Source organism: Neodiprion pinetum, chromosome 4 (assembly GCF_021155775.2).
Source record: "Neodiprion pinetum isolate iyNeoPine1 chromosome 4, iyNeoPine1.2, whole genome shotgun sequence".
NCBI classification, from domain to species: Eukaryota; Metazoa; Arthropoda; class Insecta; order Hymenoptera; family Diprionidae; genus Neodiprion; species Neodiprion pinetum.
Genome location: NC_060235.2, coordinates 41,726,833 through 41,739,893, shown reverse-complemented (window position 1 = coordinate 41,739,893; position 13,061 = coordinate 41,726,833). Strand labels below are relative to the sequence as shown.

General features: G+C 40.8%; 3 protein-coding genes across 10 annotated transcripts in view; 1 reads left to right on the top strand and 2 right to left on the bottom strand.

The window, feature by feature from the left end:
• Positions 1–13,061, top strand: part of LOC124217630 (pleckstrin homology domain-containing family G member 5) — a 168,235-nt gene that overhangs the window by 73,433 nt on the left and 81,741 nt on the right. The gene's annotated exons all lie outside the window — the stretch shown is intronic.
• LOC124217632 (27 kDa hemolymph glycoprotein-like) lies at positions 2,736–4,712 on the bottom strand. Its single transcript, XM_046623519.1, has 4 exons — positions 4,545–4,712; positions 3,777–4,238; positions 3,224–3,389; positions 2,736–3,113 (listed from the first exon to the last, which is right to left on the bottom strand). Exons 1-4 carry the CDS (start codon positions 4,585–4,587, stop codon positions 2,960–2,962), a joined length of 825 nt encoding a protein of 274 aa, XP_046479475.1. The 5' UTR covers positions 4,588–4,712; the 3' UTR covers positions 2,736–2,959.
• LOC138190292 (uncharacterized) lies at positions 11,046–13,024 on the bottom strand. Its single transcript, XM_046623521.1, has 4 exons — positions 12,851–13,024; positions 12,084–12,545; positions 11,534–11,696; positions 11,046–11,423 (listed from the first exon to the last, which is right to left on the bottom strand). Exons 1-4 carry the CDS (start codon positions 12,891–12,893, stop codon positions 11,270–11,272), a joined length of 822 nt encoding a protein of 273 aa, XP_046479477.1. The 5' UTR covers positions 12,894–13,024; the 3' UTR covers positions 11,046–11,269.

Here is a 13,061-nt window from a genome sequence, read left to right as displayed (position 1 = left end):
TTACAAAAAATTCCCCACTGACTCTTATCAATTAAAAAAAAGTAGTTCACAAAATTTAAATCAGTTTTGAGTGGATCGGAGTTTTCGTCGGGTCAATTACCGGCACGTGGAATGGCTTATGTAGTATAACGCGGGAAATTCGCTCCGTTTCAAAAAACACATAATGCCGCTTCGTTTTGACGGATTAAAAAAACACAGAACAAAAAACGTAAAGCAAAAATTGAATTTATAATTGCCGGTACTCGGCAGCTCCCGATCCCCATTCATCCAGAGATTACTTCACCAGCCACCCTTGATCCATTTATTCCAGTTTACGGGGAGATTGAGCCGTGACGGCAGTTCTGCGATCGTCTCTTACTCCTTCTTCCTTTTCCACTTGACATTATTTCGTTTTACGATACCGTCGAGGGAAGAAAATAAAACAGTAAGTGAGGGTGTATAAAAAAATCTCGACCATACGGATGGGCCTCGTTTTATGAGACCGAGTCCCCACAACAAACCTTCGTTAAGTTATTCAGGAATTTATGTAGGTACCGTTGACTACTTTTCGAGAGTTCCAAGTAGCGATACATCAATTCTGTATATTTTAATCGTATAACCGCTGTTTGTTGGCAATTTTCTTTTTTTGTTTAAATTTTTTTTCTTTCGTGCAGTTGAGAGCGGACTGCTCTCGTTCTCCTTGCGATTTAGTATTTATCAAAAGCACTCAAATCCACGTTGCTTCATTTTTAATCCCCTGATTGTAATTATCCATGTTCCAATCGGCAATATAATCCGTATAAACTCTATATCATCATCGATGCGACTCACGTTTACCGAATCGATTATTCAATTAAATTTTTATGTGGTCAATCAAACCCGGTTTAAGTTGGTTCAAATTAATTTAACAAATTTATCCGAAGCGATAACCGATTCACGAACGAGTCAGTCGACGATTGAATAAGCTTCGTACCTACGCAAAACTCGTTGCTGGCCTCAGAAATGCATAGCTCGAATAAAAATGTAAGTTATTGAAAAATCGTGTCAAATTTCGTATAACGCTGCAGTTTTATTCCGTGTACTAACGCAGCGAAGAGAGAATTAAATTCTTTCCCCACCGCTAATTCGTTATTAAACTTTGCAAACTTTGGCCATCAGATTCGTGTCGGGATGGTTTTTAGCTAATAACGGGTTTATCGGTGAGAAAGGAAGGGGAACAACGGCAAAAAACTGTTTCACAAATCTGACCGCGACATATCGACGCGCGAGTCTTGTCGCGGGTTCATTCGGTCGGATTCTCTGGCTGACGCGACTCACGGCGGAATTCGCACAACAGCGGGTGCGTTACGAGCACTTGATTTCGCCTCGAAACCGGATTTGCCGACCGATCTGCAGAGCAGAGGACAGTCCGAGTTATTTGTCGGCTTCCGGTATATCCTCCCATGTCTCTCTCTCTTTCTCCCCCTTGAAGATACTCGCTCGGCCGCCGAGTATTTTCCACCTTCTTTCTCTCAAGTTACCGCTGGAATTTCTCTACCGACCCCTCGATCCGGAATGAGGGACTCACAATCGCCTCCTAGATTGTGGTTTTGAAAATATACTCTGTCAGAAGAGTCTTGTATTTTCGTATTCATATCTTTTCACTTATCATATCTTGTGTCTAGTTTTTTGGACTGAATTCGAAATACTTGCTTTCATGTGGGGACCATATTCAAATGTATAAAATGAAATGTTTCATTCTCTACGTCTCGAATTGTATTCTCACTACCAAGATTCGGTCATCAGAATTTAATGCTACTCTTTGGGAAGACTTCAAATATTTATATCGAAACTTTTACCATACACGAATACACATGCTTTTAAGAAATGTGTCTCGTTTGGTCGTTTGTTTCACACGATTCATTTCTCCGGCTGCACTCCAATTCGCACGCGATGTACGCATACTTGTCTGTACCTACTATGTTCTACACGGTTTCTTTTTGTTTTTTCTCTCTTCCTATATCACGCATCGGTCTGCAAGACAGCGAATATACCTATGTATAGTATATAATATTGACCCGAGGCTTCATCGAGGGTGTAAAAAATCGACCTTTTCGTGATTTGCGAGTTTTCGATATTTGCCAAGGAATACAAAAAAGGCGGCAAAAGACGGGTATCAATATCAAGTCTGCGTGAATAGTCTTACCAGGGTTAAGAACTAGAAGTTGGGCCGTTCAGCCGGCTCAGATTCCGAAGGTGAATCTGCGACTGGACGTGCGGAGAATTCTTTTCAGCTTCGAAAAGCGCAAGATATTCACGTCAGGCGATTCGCATCTGGTGCATTTCATGCAAACTGTAGTCGACGTTGAGGCTTTCACCGATTTTCTTATAGATAATTTTTCCTCGATTTTCATGATAAATTGTTCGCTGCTTGTGAAATTTTCTTATGTTTAATACCTATTCACTGTATCATGCTGATTTTAATTGACATTCGACTCAACGTGAAATGGAAAATTATCTCTAGAATTCAGAGCCAGCCCCATCCGTTTTATGGCCTCTCAATTAACGGATCGTTTTTCAATAAGAGATGTGAACCTTACGTCATAAACTATACCAAGGAATTCAAATGACGAAATTCCGTCGAAGAGACACGTCACGTCGGTTTTAACTCACTGCTTCTCATCTGGGTTATTCCTGCTTTCTTGGTCGTAACGCGCAGCCTACTCTTCGTCTCAAAATGATCGAGGGATGTTTCAGGGTAAGATTCATGGCGAATATCGATCGTCAGAAAATAATTGATATTTATCATACATTATCCGTTGAGGTCCTATCCTATATATATATTTATATATGTATTAATAAAGTATTCCACAAGATTCCAAGCCCATCGATCAAAATATCACTTCACGTGTTCTGCATACTGCACTAAATCTACATTGAAAATCTTGCGGAATGGGGAAGGTCCCACCTTCCTCCTACAGCCTTTGCAGTCATCTTATCCTCAGGCCGCAGAGGATGCTTCGGCATTGAGTATGTTTTCACAGCCTGTTGCTTTTTCGATAGCTTCATATACAGAAGTCGTCACACTGGCAGGTTCCGGTTGTTCGCATCCACTCAATTTTTCGAGCGTGCAGATTTTGGCCGTCCGAATACTCCTGTTGGTCGATTTATGATAATGATCAGTCAATTTTGAGCAAAACTTTCACTGCAGCATATGCTGCTGGAGTATAATATAACGGCAACAATTTTCTGATCTTTCACTTACTTGCATTCGTTCAGGCTTGGGTAGGATGGTTCATAAGACCATGGAGCACCAGCAATCCGTGCGCCGTCAGTGAGGACGATGGAATTATTGCGGGGCGGCATTTGTACCGAACAGTTTCTGGGATAATGGTGAACGAAACACTCAAATCCACGAGCCGTGTAAAATGCTTGGATAAAAAAAGACAACGTTATGTGAATTTACAAGAGGTTAAACAATTTTCAAAACGTTGAAGACTGGTGGATTTGCATAATCGTCTTTCGCCTTTTCAATTTTCATATCTAAACCTTCGGTGGCGTATCTTCAAGATTTATTCCGCATTAACGGGAACGAATTTCACGGAGCCGTAGGTTCGGAACCAACCAAGAAGTGATATTTTTCGTGTACATTTTTACATTTTTCGGTTTCCAAGACGAAAGTAGAGTCGGTTTATTGCTAGATTAGTACACTCTAAAGCGAGCAGTTTAGTTTTACAACTACGTGCATATGTTTGTGAGGGCATTTCAATATCCACAAAAAAGATCCATGCATCTATATGTGTAGTAAATAAACTTACAAATAAGGTTACTTCCGTTGTTCCCGCAGACGGAATCCGCAGCTGCAAATCTCATGTTGTACATGATGTTGGCAGTCGCGTGTTCCGCTTCGTCCAGACAAGGTCTGACTGAATTTAGAGCTAGCTTCGTCGAGTTTAACACAGTCATATACGTGTCACAAAGTCTCGGTATCTGTTCCTGCCCGTTCCATGATTCTACGCCGACAAGCAGAACCTGATTTATAGTGTCGTTGACCAAGGAATCTATCGAATTTTGCAGGCTCAGCAGGCTTTCCTTGGCATCGTCGAATGCCTTTGGTCCACCATTCTTCTTGCACTTGTCGATTACGGCTTGCTTGACGGCCTCATCATAATTATTCAAATGGTATAAACGAAGGGCTCTCAGCATGTCGATGTAAAATTCTGCAAGCATCTCTGGATTTCGTGTATTTTTCGGTTTAGTAGCCTCGGAACATAGGATTCCTGTAACAGAGTGGAAGCGTATAGGAACGAAAGCAAAACATGGTCTACGAAATGAAAGTGAATCACAGCTGAAGGTGAAACAACAACCAAATATTGGAACGGCTTATTTTACGAGCTAGTGACAAATCACGAAGTGTTGTCAACTTGAACTTGAATAGTATTCAACAGATTAGATGCTAGAAGCGTCAGTCACTTGATTCTGAGATGCTCAAAACTATATCGCACAGTTATACGTCGAAGTTGCGGCTAAATTCGGTCAAGTTTAAGTCTACTTGTCTTGCCGTATAGTTTCACAAGTTGGCTTACCAGCAATCAGGTGAACGAATAAAAATGCAACGAAAATCTTCATCGTGACAACCAGAAGTAAGACTCTTGACTACGCCTCACGAATTCAGTACTGAAACTCACGTCGTTACGAATCTTAATAACCGAGATCAACTTCTTCTGTGGTCGAACTGTAGTCAATAACGAACTTTGAATTAAAGAGTAACCAGCTTTTATACACACACGCTAATCGTATAATCCACACAGAGGTCAAGATATCCAAACCTGACGGCTAGCAGTTTCAACGAAGATACAGCTTTGACCTGTGCTATTATCAAAGTACAGGGCATCGGATTAACAGCCAAGTCAATGTTCGTTTGATCTCCGGCAGCATCATCCGATGTGGCCAAAGTTCTTTCTCGTACATTCGAATTAAAACGTTTTCTGCCTTATCGCTACACGTAAACTATACGTAAAATATGCAGTTAGTGTCGGCGGTGCGTGTTTTACGAAATGTCAGACTTATGGATTGCCAATCACAGAGACGCAGAATCGTGTTACTCCACAACATTCCACGGGAAATGCATGTACTTGTGTTCTTCGATCGAGGTATGAATTGTCACTCTGAGACTTACGATGCTGAGCAGAAAGTTGGATGATTGATTTTAAATGTTTTCCTGGGTCAAGTTCTGAATGATGTTTGTTTTCCTCACGGTCTTCAATGTTCGTTTCCGCTTTCATTCATGTGACAAACACCACTGCGTAGCGAAAGATATTGCAGCGCACTTCGGGCTGACATTTGAGATTTTCTCTGCGATGAGTTCATGTTTTGATAATTTTTTCATCAGTTCACATCAATGATGAAGTGTCAATGAGATGATCGTCGTATAAAGTTTGGTAAGCTTTTTAAATTTCCACGACTGGAAAATCCTGCGATGTAAGAACTCACGGCCTTAGTATTGTCCTTGAATGGTAGCCTATTCATTGATGTACAATTCGAGTAGAAAATGTACTTCCGGTTCAGTCGATAAAAAGTAGATTACTAACTTTATGCTTGACTTAACCATAGAATTAACTTATTTGACCTCAAAAGCGCGATGAAAGTGGTATGTTTCTCCCTAAGACGGATTTGCGGGAAATATGTACAGAATTCAAAAGTCCCAATTTTCAAACAAATATTGCGGCAAAAATTGAGTCGGAAATAAAGTCCCATATTCAACCCAGGAAAAAAACTCGACTTTATTCCCTTGTTACATAGTGTATTATTATTCGACAAAATCAGTATCTCGCATATCTCATGGTGGTAATTTTCATTTTCACTTCTAAATGCAATCGTTTTCGAGGGAGTGACGACAAAATTCTGGACTGAGCTTATCTCCTTTATTTTCACTATTCTACGTCTTTTAATCAATTGTCAGTCCACAATCTGCAGATGCAAAGTTGCCAGAGTTGACAAATATTTCAACACAATTTTGTGATCGACAGTGTACATTGATCATGGAAATTTTTTTGGATCCCCACAAATATCGACGTTACGGTTCAAATTCCAAGAAGCAAGTGAGTCAAGATTGATAAGTCGCGAGGTTAATACCCGCGTATCAGTTGGGGGGTGATAGCTGGGATGGTGAAGTCTTAGGCTTGGGGGGGGGGGTACGGTTTTGCACTTTTGAAAAATCGACTAAATATTTTATTCAGTAAAGACAGGTAAGTAAAGCCATAAAGACATATTTTATTCTTGTATGTATATATTATACACTGAACAATATTTTAAAACGAGAGACGATCGTCAGTTTGTCGTTGTGCGTTCGATCGTGCGCTTGTGATTTTCTCTCAAAACTACTTTTTCAAAGTCCGTGTTCACTGCCATTTGAAAACTACTTGACCGATTCATTTCAAACTTGGTACACATTTCATTTATATAAAATACCTCCCCCCAACGTGTAGTGAAAATTTTTTTTTCGCATTAACGGGGTTTTCCACTCACAAAATGGCGGAATTTTTAGTAAAAAGTAGCAGGTTTCACTTCAGATGGCCGCCAAATATTTATGAATAAAAAAAAAAAATAATCGAAGAACGTTGGCGGGAGGATTTGATGATACTTTGACTAAATTCTAATGGTTTTTGATATCAGATAACTTCAGACCGAAACATAGTGAAGACCGCAAATTGTTTTTTTTCTGAGACGTTCTGGGGCAAGCTCTGTCACCGGCTTGTTTTTCAATATTTCCGCATGAAAAAATTACAGAATATTTTTAAAAGTATACTCAATAGTGCACAAAAGGTTTGACTAAATTTTGCTCAATCCATACTTTTAAAAAAAATTCACAAAAAAATTGGTTTTTTTTACGCTGAAAACCTTACCCCCCCCCCCCCCCCCCCCCCCCCCCGGCTTAACAATCTTTCATGAGAGGAATTATCAAGAGACCATTTCTTTTATAACCTTCGCCAAACTTTACGACATCTGTCGTATGATTTTCCGTACAACTTATTCAACATTGACAGAAATATTCTAGTACGCATTTTTCAGTTTTAGCATTCACGCGATCACGTCTCGAGTGAAATATTACCATATTTGTTTGAAATAACTAAAATGTTTGACTTTCTGGAACAACGCGCGTAAGAGTAACTACAGATATACTTTTCAACGAGTGCTGCCTGTCACGTTAATGGAGAAAAAAATGTCAGCGTAGCTGCCGGGAGGAAAAACCCGTCCGAATCGTTCGACTCGCTGCGCGATCGGCGGCGCATTCGACCTTGGACGAAATCGGGGTCGTACTATCGGTGGATTTTGCTGGTCGAGTAAACCCGCGCAGTAATGACGGCCGTCCGTGTATCGAAAGCGAATGAATGATTGCCGTGTCGGAATACGCGGGAGATGAGTGTCGATGAAATTGACGGGAGATTTCGTTGGGGCGAGATTCGCGGGGTCGCCGAATAACCCGGCTGTCGAAAATCGTCCTCTCGCAATCATTGCATTACAGACGTCTCAAATACCAAACTCGCACGGTATGATGTTTGTATTGCATGAAAATGACGGGTGCCGATGGAACTCCAGAACCTGTTACGAGTTCACTCACCCTCGCAATTCATTACAAAGAAATCTCCAGGCCTCACTTCTACTTACAATAAGTATTGAATATCCTCTAACATTTCTATGGATCTGCAAGTGCTTAGAAGCCAGGTTCTCGTGAGTCCTGTGATGGATCTTCTGGTGGCGTCATCGCGTCACTGAGGTGGCGAAGACACATTCTTATGCTTATTTTGCGTTTCCTCTGAATCTGCCATTCCATTTCCGCCAACTTTGGTTGAAATTTTCGTACCTACACGCTTACAATCTATCACACGGGCACGTACGGGTATAGTATTAGTCATAACAACGATCATGATCGCAGACCGCTGGAGTAGAGGATAATAATTATCAGACTAATTGTTGAGGGGGAACATTCACACGTGAAGGGTTCAAAAATTCCGGTTCAGGAAGAAGTGGGCCAACACTCAGCCACGAATTTAACGCGAGAGATGAACCCGGTGATTCGAACTACCGTAACGTCGGTGAAATCTTTCTCTCCGATAAGGCGGAAAGAAATTAGAATGCTTTTTCTCCCAATCGCCTTGCGCTCGTGAGCCGCGGTACGAGGATATCCACGGTGTGATTCAGGGTCCTGGATGTGGAGTCTGTGGAATGAAACGGCCGGCCTCCCAAGACGTGATAAAATAAATTTATTTTTCCGTGAGACTCACGTTCATTAATATTTCAAAGCTGTCAATCATTGTAACGGATTCGCTGTTCGTCGTATGATCGCGAATTCGCACAAATATAATTTACAGTGTATTTTGATGTGAGTTGAAATTATTGTAGGAAACAGGACTAGAACAGAGAAATCATTTTAAAGGATGCTGAATTCGAGTACGGAAGAAAAAGAAATAAAATGGGGTTTCCACAGAAAAAAAAACTATGCATTTTGATCTCGCAATCGCTTTATGGTTGACAATTTATTTTTTCTTCATGTAGAATATACAACACACTGCGATCATTTTCATTGCAAAACCTTGGTGAATTTTCAATCCCCCGACGACTATGGTATGGTCGATGAATTCCCAAAGCTCAAAATAATCTGTAAAGTTCACAAATGACTACTGATATTCAATTTGTGTTTACCAAATCGACTATTTAATTAATTTCCTAGGCGGTTGAAAAGCCCGGCTTATATTTGTTTCAAGTTATTCATCAAATTTGACCGAAGCGATAACAGATTGACGAACGAGTCAGCCGACAGTGGAATAAGCTTCATACTTAAGCAAAACTTGTTGCCGGCCTTGACAACGCATCGCTGAAATAAAAATGCAAGTAATTGAAAAATCGTGTCAAATTTCGTATTACGCTGCAGTTTTATTCCGTGTAACAACGCTGCGACGAGAGCATTAAATCACAAACCTGACCGCTCTGATCTGAACACCGATATTCCGTGTATTCGCATCCATATTTGGCGCAACAGCCCGCGGATTATATGTAGTTGGAAAGACGTTCGGGCAGCCGCAAAATATCGACGCGCGAGTCTTGTCGCGGGTTCATTCGGTCGGATTCTCTGGCTGACGCGACTGACGGCGGAATTCGCACAACAGCGGGTGCGTTACGAGCACTTGATTTCGCCTCGAAACCGGATTTGCCGACGCATCTGCAGAGCAGAGGACAGTCCGAGTTATTTGTCGGCTTCCGGTATATTCTCCACCGTCTCTCTCTCTCTCTCTCTCTACTACTTCTCAATGTATTTCTATTTCCGTTTTATTATATTTTACGTTCATTCTCATTGTTATTCTCAATTTTATTACTACTCTTAATTTATTTTATATATTTTCTTGTACTACCTATTCTTATCCTGTATCTGTCTAATTGTGCACTGTTATTTTATTCCTACCGTCGGTTCTTTAAACTATAAACCATTCATCATTTTCAACGATTACGAACTCTAGTCTGTATATCTATTATTAGTTAGCTATTTATTTACTTCATCTTTCTGGTCCGGTGGTCAGTAATATATCCTTTTTATTGTGTTATACTTTTGTTATGTTATACTACTATCACTGGATCTATTGTACAATCCGGTTCTCGTATTCTATGTCTCTACCTATGTATCAAAATTACCTGCATCGATCTTTGAAGTTCCTCCACTGATCGCCTTTTTGTTTGCCTTAAAGCCCAAGCGGGTCATGGCATAATAAACTCGATCCATCTATCTATCCATCTCTCCCCCTCGATGATACTCGCTCGGCCGCCGAATATTTTCTACCTTTTTTCTCTCAAGTTACCCTGGGAATTTCTTTACCGACCCCTCGATCCGGAATGAGCGACTCACAATCGCCTCCAAGATTGCGGTTTTGAAATTATACTCTGTTAGAAGAGTCTAGTATTTTCGTATTCATATTTTTTCAGTTGTCATATCTTGTGTCTAGTTTTTTGGACTGAATTCGAAATACTTGCTTTCATGTAGGGACCATATTCAAATGTATGAAACGAAATGTTTCATTCTATACGTCTCGAATTGTATTCTCACTACCAAGATTCGGTCATCAGAATTTAAAGCTACTCTTTGATAAGACTTAAACTATTTATATCGAAACTTTTACCAAACACGAATACACACGCTTATAAGAAACGTGTCTCGTTTGGTCGTTTGTTTCACACGATTCATTTCTCCGCTGCACTCCGATTGGCACGCGATGTACGCATACTTGTCTGTACCTACGATGTTTTACACGGTTTCTTTTTTATTTTTTCTCTCTTCCTATATCACGCATCGGTCTGCAAGACAGCGAATATACCTATGTATAGTATATAATATTGACCCGAGGCTTCATCGAGGGTGTAAAAAATCGACCTGTTCGTGATTTGCGAGTTTTCGATATTTGCCAAGGAATACAAAAAAGGCGGCAAAAGGCGGGTATCAATAGCAAGTCTGCGTGGATCGTCTTACCAGGGTTGAGAACTAGAAGTTGGGCCGTTCAGCCGGCTCAGATTCCGAAGGTAAATCTGCGACTGGACGTGCGGAGAATTCTTTCCAGCTTCGAAAAGCGCAAGATATTCACGTCAGGCGATTCGCATCTGGTGCATTTCATGCAAACTGTAGTCGACGTTGAGGCTTTCAGCGATTTTCTCACAGATACTTTTTCCTCGATTTTCATAATAAATTGTTCGCTGCTTGAAAAATTTTCTTATGTTTAATACCTATTCACTGTATCATGCTGATTTTAATTGACATTCGACTCAACATGAAATGGAAAATTAGCTCTAGAATTCAGAGCCAGCCCCATCCGTTTTATGGCCTCTCAATTAACGGATCGTTTTTCAATAAGAGATGTGAACTTTACGTCATAAACTATACCAAGGAATTCAAATGACGAAATTCCGTCGAAGAGACACGTCACGTCGGTTTTAACTCACTGCTTCTCATCTGGGTTATTCCTGCTTTCTTGGTCGTAAGGCGCAGCCTACTCTTCGTCTCAAAATGATCGAGGGATGTTTCAGGGTAAGATTCATGGCGAATATCGATCGTCAGAAAATAATTGATATTTATCATACATTATCCGTTGAGGTCCTATCCTATATATATATTTATATATGTATTAATAAAGTATTCCACAAGATTCCAAGCCCATCGATCAAAATATCACTTCACGTGTTCTGCATACTGCACTAAATCTACATTGAAAATCTTGCGGAATGGGGAAGGTCCCACCTTCCTCCTACAGCCTTTGCAGTCATCTCATCCTCAGGCCGCAGAGGATGCTTCGGCATTGAGTTTGATTTCACAGCCTCCTGCTTTTTCAGTAGTATCAAATACAGAATTCATCAAATTGGCAGGTTCCGGTTGTGCGCATCCACTCAATCTTTCGGCCGTGCAGATTTTGATTGTCCGCAGAGTCCTGTAGGTCGATTTATGATAATGACCAGTCAATGTTGAGCAAAACTTTCACTGCAGCATATGCTGCTGGAGTATAATATAACGGCAACAATTTTCTGATCTTTCACTTACCTGCATTCGCGCAGGCTTGGGTGGGATGGTTCGTAAAACCATGGAACACCAGCAATCCGCACGCCGTCGGTGAGGACGGGAATATCGCGGGGCGGCATTTCTACCGAACATTTTCTCCGAGGAAGGTTAGCGATACACTCAAATCCACGAGCCGTGTAAAATGCTTGGACAAAAAAAGACAACGTTATACAAATTTACAACAAGTTAAATAATTCGAAAACGTTGAAACCTGTTGGATTTGCATAATCGCTTTTCGCCTTCTCAATTTTTATATTTGAACCTTTGGTGGCGTACCTTCAAGAATGATTCTGCATCCACGCGAATGAATTTCACGGAGCCGTAGCTTTGGAACCAACCAAGAAGTGGTATTTTTCATGCACACTTTTACATTTTTCGGTTTCCAAGACGAAAGTAGAGTCGGTTTATTGCTAGATTAGTACACTCCATAGCGAGCAGTTTAGGTTCATAACTACGTGCATATGTTTGTGAGGACATTTCAATCTCCACAAAAAAGATCCATGCATACGATATGTGTATTAAATGAACTTACAAATAAGGTTACTTCCGTTGTTCCTGCAGAAGAAATCCCCACCTACAAATATCATGTTGTACGCGTTGTTGGCAGACGCGCGTTCCGCTTCGTCCAGACAAGGTCTGACTGAATTTAGAGCTGGCTTCGTCTGGTTCAAGACAGTCATATACGTGTCACAAAGTCTCGGTATCTGTTCCTGCGCGTTCCATGATTCTGAGCCGACAAGCAGAACCTGATTCGCAGTGTCGTTGATCAGGGAATCTATCGAATTTTGCAGGCTCAGCAGGCTTTCCTTCGCATCGTCGAATGCCTTTGGTCCACCATTCTTCTTGCACTTGTCGATTACGGCTTGCTTGACGGCCTCACCGAGATCATCCAAACGGTATAAACGAAGGGCTCTCAGCATGTTGATGTACGATTCCACAAGAACCTCTGGATGTAGTGCATTTTTTGGTTTAGTAGCCTCGGAACATAAGATTCCTGTAACAGAGTGAAAGCGTATAGAAACGAAAGCAAAACATGGTCTACGAAATGAAAGTGAATCACAGGTGAAGGTGAAACAACAACCAAATATTGGAACGGCTTATTTTACTAGCTAGTAAAAAATCACGAATGTTGATAACTTAAACTTGAATAGTATTCAATAGATGAGATGCTAGAACCGTCAGTCACTTGATTCTGAGATGCTCAAAACTATATCGCACAGTTATACGTCGAAGTTGAGGCTAAATTCGATCGAGTTCAAGTCTGCTTGTCTTGCCGTATAGTTTCACAAGTTGGCTTACCAGCAATCAGGTGAACGAATAAAAATGCAACGAAAATCTTCATTGTGACAACCAGAAGTAAGACTCTTGACTACGCCTCACGAATTCAGTACTGAAACTCACGTCGTTACGAATCTTAATAACCGAGACCAACTTCTTCTGTGGTCGAACTGTAGTCAATAACGAACTTTGAATTGAAGACTATCCCGCTTTTATACATACGCGCTAATCG